The 24,878-nt window shown below is 50.6% G+C and overlaps 1 protein-coding gene across 1 annotated transcript; it reads left to right on the top strand.

Annotated features, from left to right (window-relative positions):
- The first annotated feature begins 302 nt into the window (after positions 1-302).
- TRIM3 (tripartite motif containing 3) lies at positions 303-24,135 on the top strand. Its single transcript, XM_012654418.1, has 12 exons — positions 303-506; positions 8,600-8,767; positions 14,807-15,038; positions 15,272-15,423; positions 15,659-15,839; positions 16,106-16,838; positions 16,946-17,049; positions 21,362-21,529; positions 21,731-21,899; positions 22,129-22,199; positions 23,301-23,441; positions 23,566-24,135. The coding sequence occupies exons 2-12, from the start codon at positions 8,637-8,639 to the stop codon at positions 23,716-23,718; spliced, it is 2,235 nt and encodes a 744-aa protein (XP_012509872.1). The 5' UTR covers positions 303-506; positions 8,600-8,636; the 3' UTR covers positions 23,719-24,135.
- Positions 24,136-24,878: the final 743 nt, after the last annotated feature.

Genomic DNA, 24,878 nt, shown 5'->3' on the forward strand with positions numbered 1-24,878 from the left:
TCTGAAAACCCTGCTGCCCCAGCTGCCTTTTCTAGTCGGAGCCTCATCCCAACCCCTGAGAACGACTACACCGCCCTCCCCCAGAGCCCTCGGGAGCCGGAGGCAGCAGGCGGAGATCCGGGATCCGGGATCCGCCTCCCTGGCTCCCCAGCCGCACCGCGGAGGCAGAGTCCGCAGGAGCTGCAGGGGCGTTGAGGGTGCGGAGCGGGTGGGGTAGGGGCGGGCAGGCGGGGTGGGCGGGGCCTCCGGGCAGTGGGCGGGGCGTGGGTGGGTCTTCGGCACTGGAGTCGCCCCCTCCCCTGGCCGGTCCACAGCCCCGCCCCGGCCCCTCCCTCCGGCTGTGCGGCTGGTCCGGCGGCGCCGGCGCGGGGACGGGCGGAGGCGCGGGAGGTGGGGCGGCGCCGCGGGCAGGGCCGGGCGGACGGGCGCTGGCAGCGGGGGCAGCGCCGCGGGCCCCTCCAACTGGCCGCAGTCCGGGTCTTGCCCAACCATCCTGTTCCAACGCGGTGAGTGCGAAGGGCGGGCCCCAAGGGTGCGTTTGTATTCCTGTCTGCCTGGGTCCGGGTCCGGGTCCGAGCGTCTCTGTGGGTGGGGGCGCGGATGATTTTCAAAAGCTGTGCTTGTCTCTGTCCACGTGAGGCGTGTCCATGTTGGTGAGAGCAGCAGGGGGATTCTTCGGGCTGTGGCTGCTCACGTGAGGTCCATGTTTTGAGGGGGGAGGCGCGGATGGATGGGTGATGGTTCCTTGGAGGAGCGCGGGGTTTGGGAGCTTGTGTGTGTTGGCGGAGGGTGGCGAACGCTACGGGCCGAGGATGGGGGGGTTGCGGAGGGGAAGTGGGGTTGCTGAGTGGGACTCTGGAATATTGTGGCCCAGCATGTCTGAGGGGTTCCTTTCTCCCTGGTGCAGACACCTCCACCCCTTGGAACCTCCTCCGTCCTCTGGCAACCACAGGCCCACCAGTCGGGATGGAGGACACCCTTTCCTCCCTTCGCACTGCTCAAGGGACAGGAAGCCTCTTGCGGAGGCTGTTTCTCATAGGAAAGGACCCCTCTGTTTCCCCTGCAGCCTAGGCCCCTCCTGGAGGACCCCAGGCCCCCTCTGGGTTCTGACCTCCTCCCTCCTGGACTTGGCTTGAGATTCTGGGCTGCAAACCTGCAGGGACAGATGGTTGCAGGTTGGAGGGGCAGGCTGCACCCTAGGGAGGTCAGTCCGACTGAAGGCAGGCCTTGGGCTTGTTCCTGGTATGGGGTCTCTGATGTGGACAACAGAAACCCAGGACTGGCCCCAGCAGGAAGATCAGATTTGGGAGATCAGAGCAGGTGCAGAGGTCTTGTTCACAGGTTTCTCCCTGCCAGTCTGTCCAGCTCACCAGTGCCCATTCATCCCCTAAGCAGGGCTCTGGTTTGCTGCAGAACTGGAATCAGAGCTGCAGGCCTGACAGGTGCCCTGCCTCTCTAGGCTTGCATGCCTCCAGTGACAGAGCACTTACTACCTTCTGTTGTGGGAAAGATTCCTTATGTTAAGCAGAGGTATCTCTCCCTGGAACTTTATTCACTTGTCTTGTTATTTACCATTACTTTTGCATCTCTCTCTGATGAAAGGGAACTACAGAGATTTAAACATGGCTCTCCTGTCACCAACATACACTGAGCACCTCCTGTGTGCCAGGTACCTCCGCAGCCACTTAGGGGACAGTGGCATTCTTGCTGAGAGAAGGACTTGAGCAAAGGGCTCATAGTTAAGATAGTACGGCTTGGGTTCAGAAAAACTGTATGGCTAGAGTAGAGGGTACTCATAGGGAGTGTCATAGGTGACTTAAAATGAAGCAAACATTTATTTTGAAAGGAGGGGGGCAACTGTGACCACCCGGTAACATACCTAGCCTTATGGTGAAGCTATTAATCAGATCATCAAGATAGTACAAGATGGGATTTAATCATGGGCACATATTACAATCTGTAAAAGCCCTTGGCTTGAAAGGGAACCTTGGGAATCTCAATTTTTGAGAAGAAAAAGACTCCCCCCCCTTCCCAATTTAGAAGTAAGGGAATGGGGTAGGAACTTGCCTTAGTGTAGTTAATGACAGAGTCAGGACTAGATCCTACATCTCCTGACTTTTTAAACCTAGACACATTTCAGAGGCAGAATCAAGGACATAGTCATAGCTTGTATCTCAGAGGTGGAAGAAAAGGCATAATTGAGAAGACTATCAGGGTTCTGGCTTGTGTGGCTAGGTGAATGGTGGTGCCTTTTATTGAGATGAGAAACACAGAAGGAAGAATAGGCTAGGGAAAAATGAATTAAGTTTTGGACTAGTCCCTGTGTACCATCTAGGTAGAGATGCCCAAGATGCGGTTGGATGTACGGGTCTGGGGTTCAAGAGAGTCATCAAATGCAGGAGATAAGGCTTTGGGAGTCATTAGCAATTGAGTATTAACTGAAACCAGGGGAGATAATGAGATTGCCCAGGCAGAGGATGAAAAATGAGAGAAGAGGTCCTAAAACAAAACCCTGTGGAAATAAACATTTTTTTTTAGGAATGGGCAGGGAGGAGCAACCAAAGAGGCAAGTGGAGAACCCATGTGGATTGGAGTAAAAACATCAAGTAGCCTCTGCCCTTTTGAGTTTTGCACTCTTGCCCAACTGGTCCATATTTCTTAATTTTTCATGCTTCTGTTTCTTTACCCACTGTTTTCCCAATGTATCTATCAATCACATGTTTATCACTCAAGACTCAGCCAAATATCCCTTCCTCTGGAAGCCTTCTTTATTCTCTGCCACCTCATAGTTAGATACTTTCTCCTGTTTTCTGCTGTTGCAGTTTGAACATATCACATTGTAGTTAAGTATTTCCATGTCTGTTCCCACACTAGTCTAAAAACTTGTGAAAGACAGGGAGTGTGTCTCCAGTTCCCAGTTGAAGGGTCTGGCCTAGAGTGTGCCTGGGGAAGTTTGATTGAATGGTTCATTGACCTACTCAGTCTGGCAGTGATGAGGAAGATGGTACTGTGAATTTTATCACTTTCCTTCTGTGACAATCTTATTGAATGGATTCCTTGGCTTTTAGGACTTTACCTTATCCAAGGCATTTTTTGTTTCAGAGAAAACCCAAAAACTGTAACCTTCAGTCATTTGTCATTTTGCTGAAGTCTCAAATAATCAAATACACCTGGAAACTAGTGAGTAGAATTGAGTCATTTTAGCAAGCAAGTGAGCCTAGCTGACCTCTTGTATCCTTTTGCAACAGTGCTTTAGTCCCCTCCACTCACAGCTGTGTAAATCATGTGTACTGGGAATCTTGTGAGATTGTAAGAGGAAGTCATGGGGGAAGTTAATGCTGTTTGAGAATTTGGAGAAACTGAAAAGCCTTGAAGCACATCCATGGCAGATGTCAGAGATCTAGTGGAGTCAGCACTGGCTGTCTTTATTTGTTCGTAGTCAACTTCTTCCTTAAGTCTCTGGATCTGGCTTCCTCTCTACTAGCCCCTGGAAGCCACACTCTCTGGGGTTAATGACAGCTTCTTTGGAGCTTTAAGTCATGGGACGTCTCTGCAGCATTTCACTCCCTTACTCATGAATCTCTCTTCTCCCTTGGCCTCATGACATCTCTCTTTCCTACTTCTCCTGCCTCTCTGGCCATACCTTCTCAATCTTTGTAGGCTTTGCTTCCTGGGCCTGTCCTTTAAATAAATATTGAGGTTTGTGGGGGCTTAGTCATAGACCCTCCTTTCTCACCTTACCGTCTCTGGGTGAGGTCTTCCACTTCCATGGCTTCAGGAACCGTGTTTACACCAACAGCATCCAGATCCGTATCTCCAGGCCAGACCTCTCTCTTGAGCTGGGGCCTGTCTTTCCAACTGCCAACTGAACCTCTCCACTTGAATTATGTCCCATAGGCACCTCAGATTCATTATATTAAACACTGGGCTTACCAGCTTCTCACCCAAACTGCTCTTCCAGAGTTTTCAAGCTAGAAAACTAGGAATCATCTCTGATTCCTTCTCCCCCTGACTCTTCATATAAAACCAACCAGTCACCAAGTTCTGTTGATCGCTCCCTATGAGATCCACTTCTCTTGACCTCCGTTTGCTACTTGTATAATCAAGGCAGTCTCCTAACTTTCTATTCTTGACCCCTCTAAACTATTTTCTACACAGAAATCAAAACTATACTTTTGTCACTCTACACTTAAACCCCCTCCCCCAAAGTTTTCCTCTGGCTTTTGGATAAAGTCTTAATCCCATAGCAGAGAAGGGTAAAGTCTAAACTCCATAATAAGGCCAACAAAGCATTACATGATATCACTCTTTCCTACATCTCCATCTCATCTCTTAGCCCTCCCCTGTCACAGTGTGTGATGCAGCCTTCTGATGCAGAAGGCACCATGCTCTCTTTGACTCATCCTGTAGCTCTCAGCTTGAATGTCACTTTCTTTAGGAGAACTCCCTTGGCCTCCAACCTCAAGACCCACCCCTGCCCCAGATCTAGTTTAGGTAACCTTCTTTGTACTCCTGGAGCAATCTGTGCTTCCCCATCATGGCCCTTACCACATTGCATTGCAATAATCTATTTATTAGATTGTGGAATCTATGAAGGCTGAGCTGTGACTATTTATCTTTGTGTCCCCAGGCCTAGCAGAGGTGTTGAGTGAATGCTGAATGAGGGAATGAAGTGCCTTGAGAACTGAGCCATAAGGGATGGGTGAGATAAGAGAATGCAAAAGGCAGCCTGAGGAAAGAGGGTGAAGTCCAGCTTTGAGTCCAAGGCCCTACAAGTGTCTGCTGTGATAAACAATCCACCTGAACCACTGCCCACAGTACCTTGGGGGAAGATCTGTAGAGCACAGTGGCATGGGAGAGATGGGAATAGGAGCCCATGAGAGGTAGGGGATCTTAGATTCAGGCTGGGATATGGCCTCAGCGGCTGCATGCCCAGTAAATCTGGGTGGGGAACTGAAGCAGGAAGGGGAGGGGAGGGAGGAGCTGTCAGTCCTTGGACATAGCCCAATCCCCGCCCCTGTGTGACAGGCTGGGACAGCCCTTTGGGCTTGGAGCAAGGCGGAGCCTGATATCCAGCTGCCCCAGCAGGGCCCAGCAGACCACTCCTACTCTTCATCCCAGCCCTCCCCTTCACCAGACAGAAGCCTCAGCTTGCCTGGGCCTCCTGGTCCTTCCTCCAACCCTCAATCTGTCCTCCCTTCTGCTATGTCATCCTGGTATTAAGTCTCCAGATTCAGTACCCGTCACATCTGGAGAGAGAACCTCAGGATCCCAGTGCCCACACTAGGGAAAGATGCTCTCAGGCATGCCCTCCCCACCCTATGCACACCCACCCTCACGCAAACATAAGGCATGTGCAGCTTAGTCCTCAACCCAGGGCTCTGCACCAGACCCCCTGCATTCATTCATTTATTCATTCATTGTCTTTAGAGAGGTCCATGATGCAGCTAACTGGGCACAGACAGTGGTGACCTGGCCCTGGTCACTGCCTATTTTGCAATAGTCCAGCTATTTTTCTGCCTCCCTTCATGACCAAATTTCTGCCGTGAATTGCCTGCATCTGCTGTGTTAACTTCATCTCCCATTTACTCAGCAGTCACTCTGACCTGGCTTCTGTCCCCACCACTCCACCACCACCACCAAATCTGGTGGATACTCTCCAGCCCTCTTCTTGCTTCCCCCCTCCTTTTTCTTGAATTGCTCTCTCTCTTAATTTCTTTGGTTCCACACTCTCTTGATTTTCTTCCATCCCCTTTCTCAGTTGCTTTTGCTGGCTTCCCTCCCTTGTGCTGGGCCCTTTTCTTATCACTGTCCACTCTGTCCCTAGCAGTCCCATCCATTCTTACTGCTGTAGGTGCCATTAATATGCCAGTTGTCCCAAATCAATAACCAGCCCGGACCTCTCACTCTTGAACTCCTATATTCTGTTCGTTACTTGACAGCTCTACTTGGACATCACAGAGACACGTCAAACTTAGCATGCTTAGACCAAAATGCCCCAAACCAGCTTCTGCTCAGCTCTTGCTGTCTCTGTTCATGACCCATCGTTTGCTCAAGCAAGAAACCTGGGAAGCATTATCAACATTCCTTTTCCCCTCTCACATGTAGTCTATCATCATGTTCTTTTGATTCAACCTCATGAACATTTCTCAAATCAGTCTACCTTTTTGCTTGTAGCTCTGCTAACACCCAACATTATCTTACCTGAAGAACTCTGATAGCCTCCTAACTGGTGTCCCTGATTCCCCTCTTCCTTGTCTTCCTCTTCATTCTCATAGCTGCTGGAGTAGCTTTCACATTTATTTGTATTTGTTTATAAATTTCAAGATCCCCATTCCCAACTTAGATAAAACCAAAATTTTTTTTTTCTCCTATCATCAATCCTGGCCTATAAATCAAATTCTTAACATGCCCTACAAGGTCCAACATGATTTTAATCTTCGCCTATCTCCCCAAACTCAGCTCTTGCTTTTATTTACTTTGCTTTAACCACACAGCTCTTTTGAGTTCTCAGTGAGCCTTCTGCCTCAGAACCCTCATCCCACTGTTCCTTCAGCCCTGAGTAATTTCCCTCTCTGACTCCCTGGCTGCCCTCAGTTTTTCTCCTATCCTCCAGAGCTCTGCATAAAAGTTACCTGCTTAGAGAGCCCTTCTCTGATCACCCAAAGTGTTCTTTCTGATAGCATCCTTTTTTTCTTTATAACACTCCCATGCCACCAATTTGTAATTATGTATTTACTTGGTTATTTACTTTTTAAATATATGCCACCACCTCCCCACCACAAGGACAGTGACTATATCTGTTTTACGAGTCCATTCCCAGCGCCTGTACGAAGTAGGCACTTAGTAAATAAATATTTGTTCAATCACTGAATTAATTCAATAAATATAGATCTATCCTTATGTATGGCTCTGTGTTAAGTGCTAGGAATGAAAAAATAAAATACCTGCCCTCAAGAACATTGCATGGAGTGGAGGAAGCAGAGAAGTAACAAGAAAATGAAAGCATAGTGTGTAAGTGCTAGAGTGGAGAAAACACAGAGTGCCGAGGGACACACCTAACCCAGACTTCAGGAAATCAGGGAAGGTCCTCTAAAGTTAGTGACATTTACACAGAACCTGGAAGATAAGAGATAAGTAGGCATCAGCTAGGCAAAGGGGATAGGAAGAGGATGGCAGGCAGAGGGAACAGAATGTGTGACTGTCCAGAAGCAAAGGAGGACAGGAGTTTTCCAGGAACTGAAAAGAAACCAGTGTGACTGATCATGGAGTCATGAGACATGAGGTTGTAGAGGAAGGTATGGGCCAGACAAAGCTAAGCCTTGTTGGCCAATTTAAGGAGTTTGGACTTTGTCCTTTAGACAATGGTGAACCATTGAAGAAATTTAAACCAGGAGTAGTGACAGGATCAAATCTGTGTTTTAGAAACCTCATTCTGGCTGCAGGGGGTACATATGAGAAGATAGAAGTGAGGAGGCAAGGACACCAGTGAGGAGGCTATTGCTGTATTCCAGAGGAAAACTGATGGTGGCCTGAATTGGGGGTAGTAGCTGTGAGGTTCGAGAGAAGGGGTTAAGATATTCGGGAGGCAATCCTGACCTCAGTACCGACTGGATATGAAAAAGAGTGCAACCCCAGGTAATGGTGCTAAGAGGCAGGTCAGGGCATAGATGGAAGAGCTGCAGGTAGTCAGAGGAGAGACACTCCATTCAGAAGGCCTCTGGAGGAGGATTGGGGAGGCAGAAGAGACGAAGGGTGGCTGTGTCAGTGAAAACAGGCGTCCCTGCGCCATGCACTTAAAACATACAATTTCACATTCTCTAAATAACCATTTGAGATAGAGATTACGAACTCCATAATTAGTGTCTTAATCTATTTTGTGTTGCTAGAGGAATACCTGAGGCTGGGTGATTTATAAAGGAAAAGGTTTATTTGGCTCATAATTCCGGATGGCTGGAAAGTTCTTGGAAAGTTCAAGATTGGGCATCTGGTGAGGGCCCCAGGCTGCTTCTACCCATGGCAGAAGGTGAAGGGGAGCCCGCGTGTGCAGAGATTACGTGGCGAGAAAGGAAGAAAGGGGAGGGTTCCGGGCTGTCTTTAACAACCAGCTCTTGCAGGAACTAACAGTGAGAACTCACTCCCTCCCCAACCCCCAGGGAGGGCATTAATTTAGTCATGAGGGATCCCCCCCCCATGACCCAAACACCTCACATTAGCCCCACCTCCAACACTGGAGATCAAATTTCAGCATGAGGTTGGGAGGGAACATACGTCTAAACCAAAACAATTACAAATTAGGAAACTGAGGCTCAGCAAAGTTATGTGAATTGTCCAAGGTTACATAGCTGGCGAGAGGCTGAGCCAGGTTTAAAACTCAGTCTAATCCTAAGTCTGTGCTCTTAAGCAGAATACCATGCTCAGGGGTCACTGAACCCACCTACTTCACCTTGCTCCTTCCAATCACTGCCCGGTCCTGCCCCTGGCAAGGAAGTGGGGACAGTACGGTGGGGGGGAATTCTCTGCAGGGGCTTTGAGTGGTGGGGATCAGACAGGGAGAGGGAGTGCTGGCCTCCCTGGTGCTGACCATCTCTCCATACAGAAGCTGGTGTGAGTGGCAGGAGCCATCTGTGGGCACCATGGCAAAGAGGGAGGACAGCCCTGGCCCAGAGGTCCAGCCAATGGACAAGCAGTTCCTGGTATGCAGCATCTGCCTGGATCGGTACCAGTGCCCCAAGGTTCTGCCTTGCCTGCATACCTTCTGTGAGAGGTGAGGGGGTGTGTGAACTGGGGAGGGATGAGTACCTTGCAGGCTCCCCTAAGAGGGGAGCTGCATGTGTAAACCTGTAATAGGTTAGGGAAACATGCATATATGGGAGGGTTGTAGGTAAACCCCAACCTGCAGGAGGTGAGGGTTTGGGGGCAAGAACCTGGGAGAGGACCAGAAGCTCCTAACATCAGGCCATGGTCCCTGCCCAGAACAGGGCCTTCTCTGCCCCTTTCCAACCCCCAGGGCAGTTTTTGGTGCCACCAGAGAAATCAGACTGTGCTGAGACTCCTCAAGTAGCTCTGGCATCAGCAGAGTTTGTGACTAGTGGGAGGATATTTGAAGCTAGGTCTCTCCTTCCCTGCCTGCCTTCATTGTCATCCTCAGGCACTGAGTGAAAGGCAACCCCTCCCAATCTCTAGGCTTCTGTCTGTCATTCATTCATTCAACACATATCTATTTACTGAGCAACTACTATGTGCCAGACTCTGTCCCAAGCATCGGGTATGCAGTGATAAGCAAAAACAGATATGATCCTTAAAAAGCTTGCAATATAGTAAAGGAGAAAGTAATCAAATAGTCATATAGCCAGATTGTAGATAAATACAATATTGCACCCTCAGTAAGTGCTGCCAATAAAGTGCTAAGCCACAAGAGATTAGCATATAGGATCTATTATAGTTTAGACAATCAAGGAAGGTTTCACTGAGGTGAAATTTGCAGAATGCATAGGAGTTAGCTAGGTAAAGGGAATTGGAAGAGCATTCTAGGCAGAGAGAACATTGGGAGGGGCCATGTGGCATGAGGGAATGTGTCAGGTAAGGGGGCCTAGAAGCCCAGTGGGACTGGAGCAGAGCGAGTGTGATTGAAAGGAAGATGGCATGGGATGAAGCTGGAGATGTATGTAGGTGGAGGCCAGACCACTTGGGGTTTTGTAGACCTGTTAGGATTTCACCTTTACGCTGAGAGCTACATGAAGCCTTTGCAGGGTCTTATAAACGATCCCATCTGTGTTTTGACATTATCTGTCAGGCCCTCATCCTTCATTGCTTTGTCTTGGGTCGCCTGGTCCCTGGGTCTTCTCACTATTGCCTCCATCCAAGCTTGCTTTCTTGCCTCCATCCTCCGTGGAAACCTGGCTCTGCCCCAGGGACACTGCTTCCCTTTCAGCCCTGCTCTTTGAGATTCCGGCTCTGCTGCCCTTTCTCCTTCATCTACTGGAAACAGACTTAGGCTTCCTGACCGTTCAAGTTCTTGCATCAGCCTGAAGACCTCGCTACCCACTTACGCCTCTTGGTTCTTGACTGTTTTCCCAGGGACATCCCCCACTCCACCTCAGTAACACTCTTTCCCAACCATTCCCTGAATGTTGTCATCACATAGAATGATACCACTTCTGTGGTCATAAATTCCAATATTCCACTCATGGCTCCTATCATCCTACCCCATTGCACCACTTTTGACTCAGTGGAGACATCTAGCCCCTTCAACTGCTCCTTCTTTTCCTGGTTGCCAACTCCATCCTGGCCTCCCTTTCTTTCCTGCCCATCCTGGATCCTGTAGCTGACCATCTGACTGCCCACGCCCACAATTCCTGCACACCTTTGCCCTTTGCTAGACTCAGTAGAAGCTCAATGCTGGATCAGAGCCGTAACTGGATGTCTCTACACTTCCTCCTGTGCCTAGACCACTGAGCACTCCTGGAGAAAATCGGTGCCTGAGAAATTGTAGTAACAGTGGCTACCATGTATTGATTGCTTACTATTTGCCAGGGACTGGCTAAGTGATTTACATTTATTGATTTACTTAATCCTCAAAACAGATCCTTTATTATCCCCATTTTAGAGAGGAAGAAACCAAGGTTCAGATCAGTAAGTAATTAGGAAATATTTCCAAGACTACACAGCAAGTAAATAGCTGAGGTCTGAATCTAGGTTTAACTGCAGAGCCTTCACTGTCAGCTGGTACTCATGCATGTATCCCTTGGTCCCTGCCCTCAAAGAGCTTATGTTCTACTGGGCAGTAACTGACAGTAAGCACTCAAAAAAACAAGAGAGCCGCAGTTTGTGTTAAGTGTTTTGCAGGCAAGAACCAGGGAACAAGTGGGGGTGGTTGGGCTGGGGGACTATTCTATAGTCATCAGGGAATGCTTCCCTGAGGAGGTGACAATTGACCTGCATCCTGAGGATGAGAAGGAGACAGACATACAGATTGTTCCAGGCAACAGAAAAATCTGTGCAAAGGCCTTGAAGAAGAAGTAGACGGGGCAGGTTAAGAGACAAGAAGAGACAAGAAAAGAAGCCAGTGTGGCTGAGTGAGGAGGAATGTAGGATGAGGCGAAATCAGAGAGTCAGGACAGTTCATGGAGGAGCTTGTAGGTTTAAAGAAAGTGTTTGGATTTTGTTCTAAATGCAATGGGAAACTATTTGAGGATCGTGTTTTAAGCAAGAAAATAAGGTGGTATACGTTAGACTTTTTTAAAGTTCACCCTGGCCGTTGTGTGGAGAATGGATTCTAAAGGAGCAAGGGTGGAAACAGGAGACCCGTTAGGAAGCTATTGTAAGCCAGGTACGCTCAACAAATAGGAAGGAGGTATTGATGAGTTACAAGGTGTTTTGCAGGAGAAATGCTAGATTCAGTGAGCCAGCTGAGAAGAGAGCTGTGGAAGAGCAGAGTGGAACGGATGAAATGCAGATTTTCAGAGTTGATGCAGTGACTGTTAATACGATATGGGGGGTGGTGACACCGTGGGCGTGCACAGCTGAGGGGATGTGGAGGAAAAGATCACCGGGGCCGTGGAGGTCAAGAATTAAGAAATCATGATGGTGGATGGATGTCGTGCCACTGAGAACAATGGCAGAGTGTGTGTGGTGGGGGCAGGTAATAGAAGAAAGTGAGCCTGGAGAAAGACTAAAGTGAATGGGGGAGTAGCCATTAGGTTAGTGGCAAAAATAACAAGGAGGGGTGGTGTAGACAGAAGGCATGAGCTTCAAAGGAGCTGAAGAAGAATAGCTTAGAAATGTTCCAGTTGGGAAGAGGGAGGGCTCAACCCCACCTTCTGGCCCTAAGGAATGTGGAGTATGAAACAAAAACCACTCTCTACTTGAGAGGACTGCAGGGAAAAGTAGGTCACAATTAAATAAGTTAATATTTGTGAAGCACTTAGAATCATGCCTGGCACATAGTGTTTGTCAGATTTTAATTAATTAAGATCAAAAGGTATAGGGAACATTAAGAGACGAGATTGAGGATATGGGAGCGTTTGCACAGTGCAGATATTCTCTCCACAAATTTGTGGTCTCTAAACACAGCTTCCTTCAGCCCTGATGTCTGTTTCTAGTAAGCGTCCTCCCCACTCCCTTCAGTGACTAATCCAAGCCATCACCGTGCTCCTGAATCCTCCCTCCTTCGCTCTGGGCAGCTGATCTTGCCTGAGGCAGCTAGGCACCCTCTCTGTAACAGTGTCCCCTGTTCCCCTCTGTGTCCTTCCCTCCTTTCCCCCATCCCTCCATCCAGATGCTGGGGTCCACTCCTCCTCTTCAGGCCAGGCCAAGCCACTGCCCCATCCCCAAGACCTTGTCCTATCAGTCCTCTAGTCTCTTCTACCTCTCTCTCTCTCCTGCCTCTTTCTCCATTTATAAACATGCTCAAAACTCCCATTACAAACAGATAAAAACCCCTTTGTCCCGTTGTCCCTCTCTAGCACCATCCAACCCCTTAACCCCCTTCTCATTCAAACTCAACCTCCCTTCACTCTTCAACTTGCAGCAGTGAAGCTTTCCTTCCCCGGCTGCTCCCTCACCCTGTTTTCCTTACAGGCGAAAGTGCCCTCACATTTGCCAAATTCAGTGGACATTTTCCAGTCCTCACCTTACCCGACTCCTCGGCTGCTTTTTGAAGTGATGACTACTCATCCCCTCCTGGAAATGTGCCACTCACTTTGCAGCCCTGACACTGCCACTCCTCCTACCTCTCGGCCTGGTCCTCTTTGTTGTCCTCATTCAGGACTTGCTGAGTGCTCTGTCCCTTTCTAACCCTTCTTGGCCAATCTCATCCTCTCCCATGGCCACCGAGGCCATCTAAATGTGGACGGCACACCCATCTCTGTCTCTAAGCTGCCTTCTCCCCACTGTCTACTGGTGCCTTCTCCTTGGATGTTCTACTGTTAACAGTAAATTTATCCAGGACAGAGCTGAATTTTCCTATAAACTACTCCTCTTTCTGGTTTTCATCTTAGTGAATGCCACCACTGTCCACTCGGTTATCTAAGCTAGGAAGCTAGAAGTCAACCAAGACTCATCGATTCTCTCACTCTCCACATCTAATCAGACAACTCCTCCCACTTGTACTTCTTTTTTTTTTTTTTTTTATTTGAGACAGAGTCTCACTGTGTTGCCCGGGCTAGAGTGCCGTGGCGTCATCCTCGCTCACAGCAACCTCAAACTCCTGGGCTCAAGCGATCCTCCTGCCTCAGCCTCCCGAGTAGCTGGGACTACAGGCATGTGCCACCATGCCCGGCTAATTTTTTTCTATATATTTTTAGTTGTCTGATTAATTTCTTTCTCTTTTTAGTAGAGAGGGGTCTCGTTCTTGCTCAGGCTGGTCTCGAACTCCTGAGCTCAAACAATCCGCCCGCCTCGGCCTCCCAGAGAGCTAGGATTACAGGCGTGAGCCACCATGCCCGGCCCCACTTGTACTTCTTAATACTTCTCAAATTTGTTCCCTTCTCAGAGTCTACATTACTACTGCCTAAATTCAGGTCTTCCTCACCGGCTCCAGTGCTCACTAGCTTTGTTACCTTGGACCACTTGCCTTTTCTGAGCCTGTTAAAAAAAACATAAATTGGAAGGCAAAGGACCTGGCACCTAGGTGCTTAATAAATGGTCACTAGTTGATGATTCCACTGCCCCCTGTCTGCTGTCACATCCCCTTTAAAGTCACCCCCCACACAGAGGTGACGAGGAGCAGCCTGCTAAAATGTAAGCCTGGCTGTGCCACCCTCTTGCAGCTCCCTGTTGCTGGTGAGATAACTTCTAAGCTCCTTCACCTGTCTCACCATTCCTTGCCTTGGACTTCGTCTCCAGCCATATTGGACTGCTTGTAGTTCCTTACCCACACTATGCCGTTTCTAGCTGCCTTCTGTGTCTGGAACACCCTTCCTCCTCTCCCTGTACCTTTCTTTGATCAGGCTAACAATTATTTATCCATAAAGATTTAGCTTACTTTACCTCCACTGAAGCTTTCTGGCCACCCTCTCCACCCACCTGAACCAGCTGCATTTCCTTATCATGTATCTACTGTATTCCTTATATTCGTGATAAGTAATACTAGTGGCCTACCATATATAGTGCTTTTGTGAGTCAGACATTTGACATTTATTCCTCTTTAAATGTATGCATTTTATGTTTAATCTTTAATACCCTGTGAAGTCTGCACTGTCTCCATCTTACAAAGAAAGAGTCCTTGGCTCTTCAAAGTTAAGTGACATCAGGGGTCACACAGTGTAATAGGTGACTGACCTGGGAGTTGGGCCCCAGCAGCCTGGCTCCAGGACCCGTGCCCTTAATCATTACTTTATGTACTTCTCTAAACTCTATCTCTAAGGTTCTTTTCTCTCTATAGACTGGAAGTAGTTTAAGGGCAGGCATCGTACTTTATCTTTTTGTCCCCAGGGCTTGGCACAACTTTGGCAAGAATAGGCAGTCAGTAAATGTTTAATGAATTAAAGAAGTTGGTGGGGGGCTAGTTGCACATTTTCTATGAGAAGGGTTTGTAAATGCCTGTGAAAGGTGTATCTGTGCTTGTGCATACTGCAATAGTCTGCTCTTCTGAGAGGGGTCAGGGATGTGTTTCTACACAGTTGTGAGGTGAGGCCTTTTACATCTGCTAGCGGATGAGATGTGTCAGCCAGAGAGGTTTCGAAATGAAGTGTCATGGCACACCTGTGAGGAGAGGGGTCAGCACCCGTGGGAGGTGTAAGGAGGAGCGTGCTGATGCCACCTCACCCTTTCCTTCCTCTGATCCCTCCTTCTCCCTGGCCAGATGCCTCCAGAACTACATCCCTGCCCAGAGCCTGACGTTGTCCTGTCCAGTGTGCCGGCAGACGTCCATCCTCCCTGAGCAGGGCGTCTCGGCACTGCAGAACAACTTCTTCATCAGCAGCCTCATGGAGGCGATGCAGCAGGCACCTGATGGGGCCCATGACCCCGAGGACCCCCACCCCCTCAGCGCAGTGGCTGGCCGCCCTCTCTCCTGCCCCAACCATGAAGGCAAGGTGGGCCCAAGCGAGGCCCAGTGAGGCCAGGACTTGGGGTGGGAGGAGGGGGAGAGGCATCGGGGGCTGGGGGTGCTGCCAAGTGGCTGTGGGTCAGAGGGTATTTCTCTGGATGAGTGGTCCAGGTAGGGGGTCCGCTTGGAAGGTGAGGGGCAAGGAGGGCAGATGGGGAGGGGAGGGACAAAGAAGTGTGACGTCTAGCCATTGCCTGACTGGAGTCCTTGTACCATCAGACGATGGAGTTTTACTGTGAGGCCTGTGAGACAGCCATGTGTGGCGAGTGCCGTGCAGGGGAGCACCGGGAGCACGGCACAGTGCTGCTGCGCGATGTGGTGGAGCAGCACAAGGCAGCCCTGCAGCGCCAGCTCGAGGCTGTGCGCGGCCGGTAGGCACCGTGCAGGGACCTGGGTGTTGAGGCCACAAGAATGGTATCTCAACAGGGGCAGGGGAGGAGTCCTGGGGAGGGGAGAGAAAGGGTCTGTGAAGGGCAGAGATAGAAGTCTCAGGGAGGTCTTAAGGAGGGGATCTCCAGGAGGACAGCAGCAGGGTCCCCAGGGAGAAGGGATGGTTTGGCGAGGGTACCCCCAGGAACCCTGGTCTGAGATGTTTCCCCTCCCCAGATTGCCACAGCTGTCCGCAGCGATCGCCTTAGTGGGGGGCATCAGCCAGCAGCTACAAGAGCGCAAGGCAGAGGCCCTGGCCCAGATCAGTGCGGCCTTCGAGGACCTGGAGCAAGCACTGCAGCAGCGCAAGCAGGCTCTGGTCAGCGACCTGGAGACCATCTGTGGGGCCAAGCAGAAGGTGCGTCTGCTCACCCTGCCCTCCATCGCCCACCGTGAGATGGTTTTATTGCCTCCACTGTTTCCCTGCCTTCCACACCAGCGCTGCCCTTTCCCCAGCCTATACCTTCTGGCTCCTGACAGAGCTGGTAGGTGCTGCGTGCGCCTGTGTCCTCTGTCCACACACCCTCATATTTCTTTCATGCCATAGTGGTACAAGTTCATCAGTCATCACGGAGATCCCTCTGTGCCAGTCTGCTCACCTACCCCTCCTCTACCCGTCCTCAGGTGTTGCAGACCCAGCTAGACACACTGCGCCAGGGTCAGGAACACATCGGCAGTAGCTGCAGCTTCGCAGAACAGGCACTGCGCCTGGGCTCGGCCCCGGAAGTGTTGCTCGTGCGGAAGCACATGAGAGAGCGGCTGGCCGCACTGGCAGCGCAGGCCTTCCCCGAGCGGCCACACGAGAATGCACAGCTGGAACTGGTCCTTGAGGTCGACGGGCTGCGGCGATCGGTGCTCAACCTGGGCGCGCTGCTAACCACGAGCGCCACAGCACATGAGACGGTGGCCACGGGCGAGGGCCTGCGCCAGGCGCTAGTGGGCCAGCCCGCCTCACTCACCGTCACTACCAAAGACAAGGATGGGCGGCTGGTGCGCACAGGCAGCGCCGAGTTGCGCGCGGAGATCACAGGCCCAGATGGCACGCGCCTTCCGGTGCCGGTGGTGGACCACAAGAATGGCACGTATGAGCTGGTGTACACGGCGCGCGCTGAAGGCGAGCTGCTCCTCTCAGTGCTGCTGTACGGACAGCCGGTGCGCGGCAGCCCCTTCCGCGTGCGTGCCCTGCGTCCTGGGGACCTGCCACCTTCCCCAGACGATGTGAAGCGCCGCGTCAAGTCCCCCGGAGGCCCCGGCAGCCACGTGCGCCAGAAGGCGGTGCGTAGGCCCAGCTCCATGTACAGCACAGGCGGCAAGCGGAAGGACAACCCAATTGAGGATGAGCTCGTCTTCCGTGTTGGTACAGATGGCCGAGTACAGAGCCAGTGGGGGTGGGGAAGGGAGGTTCAAAATGACCTCCCAGTGAATTCTTCTGTTTCTGTTTTCCCTCCCCTCCCTTCCCCACAGGCAGCCGTGGAAGGGAAAAGGGTGAATTCACCAATTTACAAGGTGTGTCCGCAGCTAGCAGCGGCCGCATTGTCGTAGCAGACAGCAACAACCAATGTATCCAGGTAAGCACCTTCACCGCTCTGCCCCAACGCCAAAGTAGGGTTTCAAGCTACAGCCTCCTGAAAATAGAGTGTACAGGTCACCCCCTGAAAGATGAAACCCTGCAGATAGTACCATTACTTAAGAACAATAAATAAAAGCACCACCCCACACCCACTTTCCGGCCACGCCGGCCCCCACAGGCCCCAACGGTAACCAGCACCTGCATGGTCAGCAACCAGGGTTTACTGTGCTTACGGCCTCTGCCTCCCAGGCCATGGCTCAGGCCAGATCAGCTTCTGGACCCCAAGGACTGGCTTGTTTCTCCTTCCCCTCTACCTTTATCTGAGCCTCTTACTTTCTCCCCTTTTCTCCTGGTGGTCAGGATGCAGGCTTGCCCTGTCCTGCTGTCTTCCAACATGCCTGCGTGGCTCCAGAATGTATGTTTTCTGTCTGGAGTCTCTGCAACCATCGGTTGTCTAGACAGGCAAATGGGAGTAGCTTGGCCAAAGGGGTGCCTTTTGGTGGCCAGAAGTTGTAGCACAACCTCACAGGCGGTCCTGCCTGCCTCTCCCAGTACCTTACACTGATTAGGGCATCTGCAATGCTGAGTGGGCATGGTCTGTACTGCACCATGAGCTCCTTTTTAAAACTAGGAAACATGGCTTTTTCTCTCTCTGTTCCTTGTAGTAAGCCCAAAGCTTCATAAAATGGGCACCGGTGCAGTAGACACAGCATAGTAGTTAAAAGCTCAGGCTCTGGAACCAGACACCTGAGCTCAAATACTAGCTCTGCCACATACTAGCACGTCATGTGTCCTCTTTGAGCTTCAGTTAACTCATGTGTAAAATTAGGAAAAGCATGCCTCATAGGGTTGCTTGGAGCATTAAATGATGTAATGTACAGTACCTGACACCTAGCCAACCTTCTAATATTAGCTATTGTTAAAAATACCATTGTCCAGGTGGAGGCTGTAAACAAAGGCCAGGAGGTGGGAAAGTGCTGGAGGTTGTTCAGGGAACTGGAAGGATCCCAGCAGGCTGGAGGCAGATTAGGGCCAGGGGTAGCTGAGGTGAGATTATAAATGGCTTTGGAGATGATGCTGTGGAATTTTGATTTTATCCTGTAGAGGATTGTTTCTAACTACCATGCACTTGGAAAGATTTTACTGGGTAGCAAAACATTTCTCTGAGAATCCTTGCTCCACAACACCTATACATTTAAACTTCCTGACCCTGCTTGAATACTACTGTCATGGATCTAGCTTTGCTAAGGTCTTTCCCCTCAGTGTCAGCTCCTCCCTGGACCCTGCTTTCCACCCAGCAGGCTAAAAGTGCTCAGAACTCTTCTGTGGCCAGATTCCTAGTCTTTTCCAGCCCACCTGTATTTCTACCCTATTTCTAAGAGCAGAGGAATGAATGGAGAGGCCCAGTGCAGCACAGGAAGGCATTTGGGCCCAGCCTGGATGGTGAGGAAGAGATTGGGGGGTTGAGGGATTGGGGAGGGTGCTGGGCCTACTCAGGTACTCTCTCTACCTTCCAGCCCCTTTTCTCCTCATTAGGCTAGGGATGCTTCCTGGCTTAAAAGTTGGAATTTGGGACACCTTCCCTGTTGCGCTTACTGCTCACATGCACAGAAAGATGGGTGCTGCTTTGTCTCCCTGGTGAGGGGCTATGCCTGCCCATTGTTTCAGGGTGGGGAACTGAGAGCGAGGGCCTGGTGTAGCCCCCTCCCTTCCAAACACCTGCTACTCCTATGGCAGTCCTCCTCCTTGCTTCTACTCCCATCCACACCCCAGTGTCATTGCTGCTGGGAGCCTGGCTCTCGATTCCTAACCTGCATTTCTATTCTCTTACTCTGGGCTCCTCAAGGTTGGTATGGGCTGGGCTCCCAGATGGGTGTCACAACTCCCTCACTTCATGAGGACTGAGGTCCTTGTGAACTTTTCCTTCTTTGGACCCTTCTATAGTGGAGGGTGAGGCAAATCCCCTCATTGAGCAGAAGCAGCATCAGCTGACAGAAGACAAAAACAATTTTGTGGTTTTGAAAGAAGAATTTGATTTTGTATGTATTATGTCCTTGTGTCATTGTCTTAGCCCGAAATTTTATCAGCTCTTCTGTGAAAATTTTCTTTCCCTTCAGGCAGAATGTAATCACATTCTTCTCTGAGTGCCCTTAGCCTTTTGCTATAGCTGTTTTCAGACTTTCCTGGAATCATTGGTTTGTTTTGTTGTTGTTTTACTTTTTGGTTTTGTCTGGTTTTGTTTTGTTTTGTTTTTAGTCTGTCTCCCCAACTAGATTCTAAGATCCCTGAAGTCAGGGATCCACTTACTGATGGTATGGTATAGGAGAGAGATGGTAAGGAGCAAACTAGGATACCAGCAGATTCTAGAGATAGAATGGCAGATTTTGATGAGCCATCAGATGTCAAGGAAGAGGAAGAGATCAAGACTGGATAGATGGAGCAGGCCTGGGTATAAGTTGATGAATCTACTTTTGCACGTGTTATATTTGAGATAGCTGTGGCATCCAAGTGGAGATGTCCAGTTAAGGTCTGAGATTGAGCCAAAGAATTCATTCATTTGTTGAGTGTCTACTAAGTGCCAGGTGCTGTACTAGTGCTACAAAAGTAGCAGCAAACAAAACAGATGCAGTCCCTGCCCAACACAGGACTTACGTGTTTAAAAGGGGACACAGATATTTAACAGTTATTTAGCTATGAAGCAACAGTTGTTATGAAGAGAGTTATGAAGCATATATCATGAGGACCTAACTTTATGTGTATTTGTTGATTGCAGGGGGCGGGTGGTGATCCTTAAAGGCTTCTTTGAAGAAATGACCTGGAAATTCTGAGAATGGAAAGATGAGTAGGAGTTGGCCAGGTGTAAGGGGTAGGATAGGATAGGATGGGAAGAAAAAGGCCTCCCAAAGCCTCATCAGTGTTGAGCCTAAAACTGATCTGCTCACACTGGAGGGTACAGATGTGTTACCTCACTGCTGACCTGGTGGGACCCTTTAGTTCCCCTCACTTCTGCTCTTTAGCCCATGATACCTCCCTTCTCGTACTGATGAGTGCTGTCCTGCCATAGGCGACCAACACAGAACCCAGCGGCTGTGCTGGCTGGCCAGGGGAGGGCATGTGGAAGGTCCTCATCAGGAGGAAGTGATATCTGGTGGAAAGACCAATTTAAACAGGCTGCGTAGGACTAAGAGATGGGGATGGAGGTGGGGTTGGGGTGGGGAGCCCAGTCCACTAAGAAGGGAGTGGGTCTGGATCAAAGAGCAAGGCCAAGGCCCAGAACTTGAGATCTCCAGGGCTGCTCCTAGCTGTCGTTCATCTTGTGTCCCCAGAGGTTATAACAAAGCAGAACAGATGAGACTTACACAGTGAGTAATGTTTTGGCTGTGAAGAAGCAGCCAGCAGGCTTAGCTTAAGGGGAAAGGAGGACTAAAAGAGGTGCTTTTGGGATGATGAGACCTGAGTGTGTTAGATGGCTAAAGTGGAGCAGGTGGGAGAAGGGAGAGAAGTTGGAAGGTTCACTCTATCTAGGAGGAAGGTTTCCTTGTCAGCCCCATAGCCTGATAGACTAATCCTTGTATACTTTCTCCCCTCTCACCTACCCCTTTCCAGTCTGCTACTAATTCCTGTTGAGTCTACCATCTATGTATCTCTCGAGTCCGTCTGCTTCGCCCCAGCCAGTTTCCTTGGTCCAAGCCATCATCATTTCTCAGCTGGACCACTGCAACAGCCTCTGACTGGGCGGCTAGCTTCCAGTCTTGACTCCTCCCCGTAGCCAGAGTGCTCTTTCTTACAGGCAAATCTGATCTTGTCGCTTCTCTGCCCAGAAACTTTCAGTGACTCCTCATTATACCCAGAATAAAACAGTTCCTTCTGTTGTTCGCCTGGGTGCTCCCTGCACTCTAGCCACACTGGGCAGGTCCTCAAGCAGTGCCCATATTGGACTCTGTGCCTTTTACCTGTTCACTCTGTTTGAACACCTTTCCTCCTCCTTTACTGGCTGACTTCAGCTCATCATTTGGCGTCTGTATTAGACCATTAGTCCAGATATCCGCTTCTCTTGTAGCCTGTCCTGACCATTCCCTCAGCTCGTTCATATTCTCACAGTCCCATTCACACCTCACACCTCTGCTGCATGTGCCCCGGGCCTGTCGCCATCTTTGATTTCTCTCTGTACCCCCAGCATGGTGTCCGTAAGTGCTTCTTGAATGACTGAATCAATGGGGGGGGTCTTCTCCTCAGGATCCTACTCCCTTCTCTCTGTGCCCACAGTGTCTCCCCTCCTCCCTGCTCCCTCCCCTGCTCCTCTGCTCCAGGTTTTCTCCAATGAGGGCCAGTTCAAGTTCCGTTTTGGGGTCCGAGGGCGCTCACCTGGGCAGCTCCAGCGCCCCACAGGCGTGGCAGTGGACACCAATGGAGATATTATCGTGGCAGACTATGACAACCGTTGGGTCAGCATCTTCTCCCCTGAGGGCAAGTTCAAGGTGAGAGGCCTACTGTTGTTGTACTGATACCCTGGTGACCAGCTGAGCTGACCAGTGTAGTGCCTCCTGGTGGTCAGGGCCTGGACTGGTCCAATCCTGCTTCCCCCCCGGCCCATCCCCAGGCTCTGCTTTGATGCCAGGCCAGGACTGCTCTCCCTACTAGTCAGGATAAAGCCTCTCATGGGTATTCTCTTTCTCCAGACCAAGATTGGAGCTGGCCGCCTCATGGGCCCCAAGGGAGTAGCCGTTGACCGGAATGGACATATCATTGTGGTCGATAACAAATCTTGCTGCGTCTTCACCTTCCAGCCCAATGGCAAACTGGTTGGCCGTTTTGGGGGCCGTGGGGCCACTGACCGCCACTTCGCAGGTATGGGGGTCAACACCAATATCTATTCAAAGAACTCCCCTGGGTACATAGCTCTAAAGACCCCTCCTCCTATACCTTAGCCCTAGAGAATTTCCCTTCCCTGTATCCTAGCCCATCATCCCAGAGACCCCACCCATTTCTTAACACCCTCGCTTTACCATTCCAGATACTCTTCCCCAGCCCAGTGGGTATCCCAGCTTACTGCCCTATGACCACTTTATATTTTCAGGGCCCCATTTTGTGGCTGTGAACAACAAGAATGAGATTGTAGTGACGGATTTCCATAACCATTCAGTGAAGGTCAGTATCTTCCCTCCCTCCATGACCACTGTTCCAACATCCTTTCCTCTTCCACAAGACTCCTTATCTCTTTTACCTCCTTCTTCCCCTTGAGATCATTCATTCAAACAATAACCATTTATGGCGTGGCTACTTTGTCCCGGGCATATGCCAGAGGCTGGAGATACAGCAGTGAACAAAGCAAAGACATTCCTGGTCTTCTTGGTTATAGTCTAGTAGGGAAGAGAAAAAGGTAACCAGGAAGTTACAGTATGATGTGATAGGTTCTGTGATAGGGAGGTGCAGGGAACTGAGGGAGGGTGTAGCAGAAGTATTTGATTCAGAGGAGGCTATTTGAGGAAGACCTAAAGTACAAGTGGGAATTAGCCAGAAGGTAGAGAAGGAGGAGAGTGAGGCAAAGGACACAGGAGGAGCCCAGAATGGGAGGTGGGACCCCTTACAGTGTGTTCTAGAAATCACAAGTAGTTCAGGCTGGGTTTGAGGAGGGGACAGGTGCAAGGTGAGGATGAGGTGTGTGCACCTGGTGAAGGGCTTGCTCTATTCCCATGAGCGGTGGGGAGTCACCGAAGGATTGCAGGCAGGGGAGTGAAGCAGTCCTACGAGTCTTAGAAAGAACACTCAGGCTGCAGCAAGACGAGAGGGAGGAATATCAGTCTTTTCAGCGATCCAGATGAGAAATGGTAAGAACCTGGACCATGACAAAGGCGTGGCAGTATATACATAGGGTACAGATTTGAGAGAGGGATTTGGGATAGCATCAAGAGTTGCATTAATTCATTGGTTATCAAGCAGAGAAGAAGATGGGGTTGAGAATGATTCATGGCCAGCTGGGTGGTACTAGTCATAGAGAACTTAAAACAACCGACTTCCCAGAGAAGATGGGGCTGTTGAATTTGATGTTCAAAGGACATCAGCCAAAGGACATCAGCTGGAGATGTCCAGTAGGCAGTAGGGTACATGGATGTGAAGCCTAGGAAGAAAATCTGGGGTAGAGCTGCAGATCTGGGGGTCCTCAGCCCTTGGGCTTTACCCCGTCGTCCTCCAAGGCCCCACCCTTTGCCTGAGGCCAGGACCCCAGTCCCCAGCCCCTTCCCCCGCCAGGTGTACAGTGCCGACGGAGAGTTCCTCTTCAAGTTTGGCTCCCACGGCGAGGGCAATGGGCAGTTCAACGCCCCCACAGGAGTAGCTGTGGACTCCAATGGGAACATCATCGTGGCCGACTGGGGCAACAGTCGCATCCAGGTGAGTAAGGCTCTGGGATGGCATGAGGGCGAGGTTTCCTGCTGTGCCTCATGCACCCCTCCCTCCAAACTGCCTCTCATCTGCCTGATCTCACCTCTCCCTCCATTCTCCACTCCTTCCCCAGGTATTCGACAGTTCTGGCTCCTTCCTGTCCTATATCAACACATCTGCAGAGCCACTATATGGCCCACAGGGCCTGGCACTGACCTCGGATGGCCACGTGGTGGTGGCTGATGCCGGCAACCACTGCTTTAAAGCCTATCGCTACCTCCAGTAGCTGCACAGGGGCCCTGCCTGGCTTGTGGAGGGACAGACATAGGGGTGATTGGACAAGAAGGTCTGGCTGGGAGGTGGGCCAGGCCTGGCAGCACTGAATGTGGGCTGTGGGCGTGGGTACGCCCGGTGCCCTCCCTCTCCCCCTTCCCCAACCCCACGGTTGCACTTTATTTATTCGGTTCTTGCTTTGGTGACTGGGTGGGCCTGGACTGTGGTCCCAAGGATGTGTGCAGAGCTTCACCCTACCCCCCTTACACACCTCCCCTGCTCCCTCAGTCTGCTCTCCACCCGCCAGCCTGGGGCCAGAACAGCCTCCTTCTCCAGGACAGAAGTCCCTCTGGTTGTCTCCCTACCACTCTATACACACTGACAGAGACAGCAATACCACACCCCCCATATTAAATAAATGTCTTCACCACGATGTTTTTGCTGGGTTCTTGTGGGGCAGGGCTGTGAGGGGATGGGGTGGTGTGACTAGCTCTGACTAACAAAAAGGTGGACAAGCAGGCAGGCAGGAGACCAGCTTCCCAAATGGGTCCTGTTGTTTTGAAACTTCAGGAGAGGAGAGCAAGAGAGGGTGAACCCCTAGGACCCTGAGCCACCAGGCAAATCCCCATCCCCAGGCCCTGCATCTCCTGCATAAATGGCCAAGTCTTTTGCTTATCTGCCCTGGGGCTGGGAAGGAGCTGGGGGTGAAGGTGGGGGTGGGGGTAGGGAATGGCTCTTGCCCAGTGTACAGCCAGCAGGTGTAGGGAGAATAGTCAGGGTATGAAAGCAATCCTTGAAGCCCAAAACTGGGCTAGGGACTTGAGGCTATCCTAGGTGGAAGCTGGATGTGGAGACTCCATGGCCAATTTTAGAGGTCATCCCTGAAGCGTAGGAGGGATGACCTCTATCCCTTGCTTTCTGTTCCAAGATTACTGCCCTTTCCCCACAGTGGAATGAGAGCCCTCACTCCTGAGCTCTAATCTGCCAGGGTTTGGCTGCCAATTCCAGAGATAATTAAAACCAGCATTCAGTGATTCAGGTAGGAACTATGGTTTCTCCCTCTCTACAAAAGACTGAAGCTCAGACAAATACATCATATTGTTGATGAAGAGCAGAAGCCACACTTGAATCTGTAGCTGTCATACTGCTAACTGGTAAGTTATGGCACCATAC

The sequence above is a fragment of the Propithecus coquereli genome, unplaced genomic scaffold (genome assembly GCF_000956105.1).
Source record: "Propithecus coquereli isolate 6110/MARCELLA unplaced genomic scaffold, Pcoq_1.0 Scaffold44, whole genome shotgun sequence".
Taxonomy (NCBI): Eukaryota; Metazoa; Chordata; class Mammalia; order Primates; family Indriidae; genus Propithecus; species Propithecus coquereli.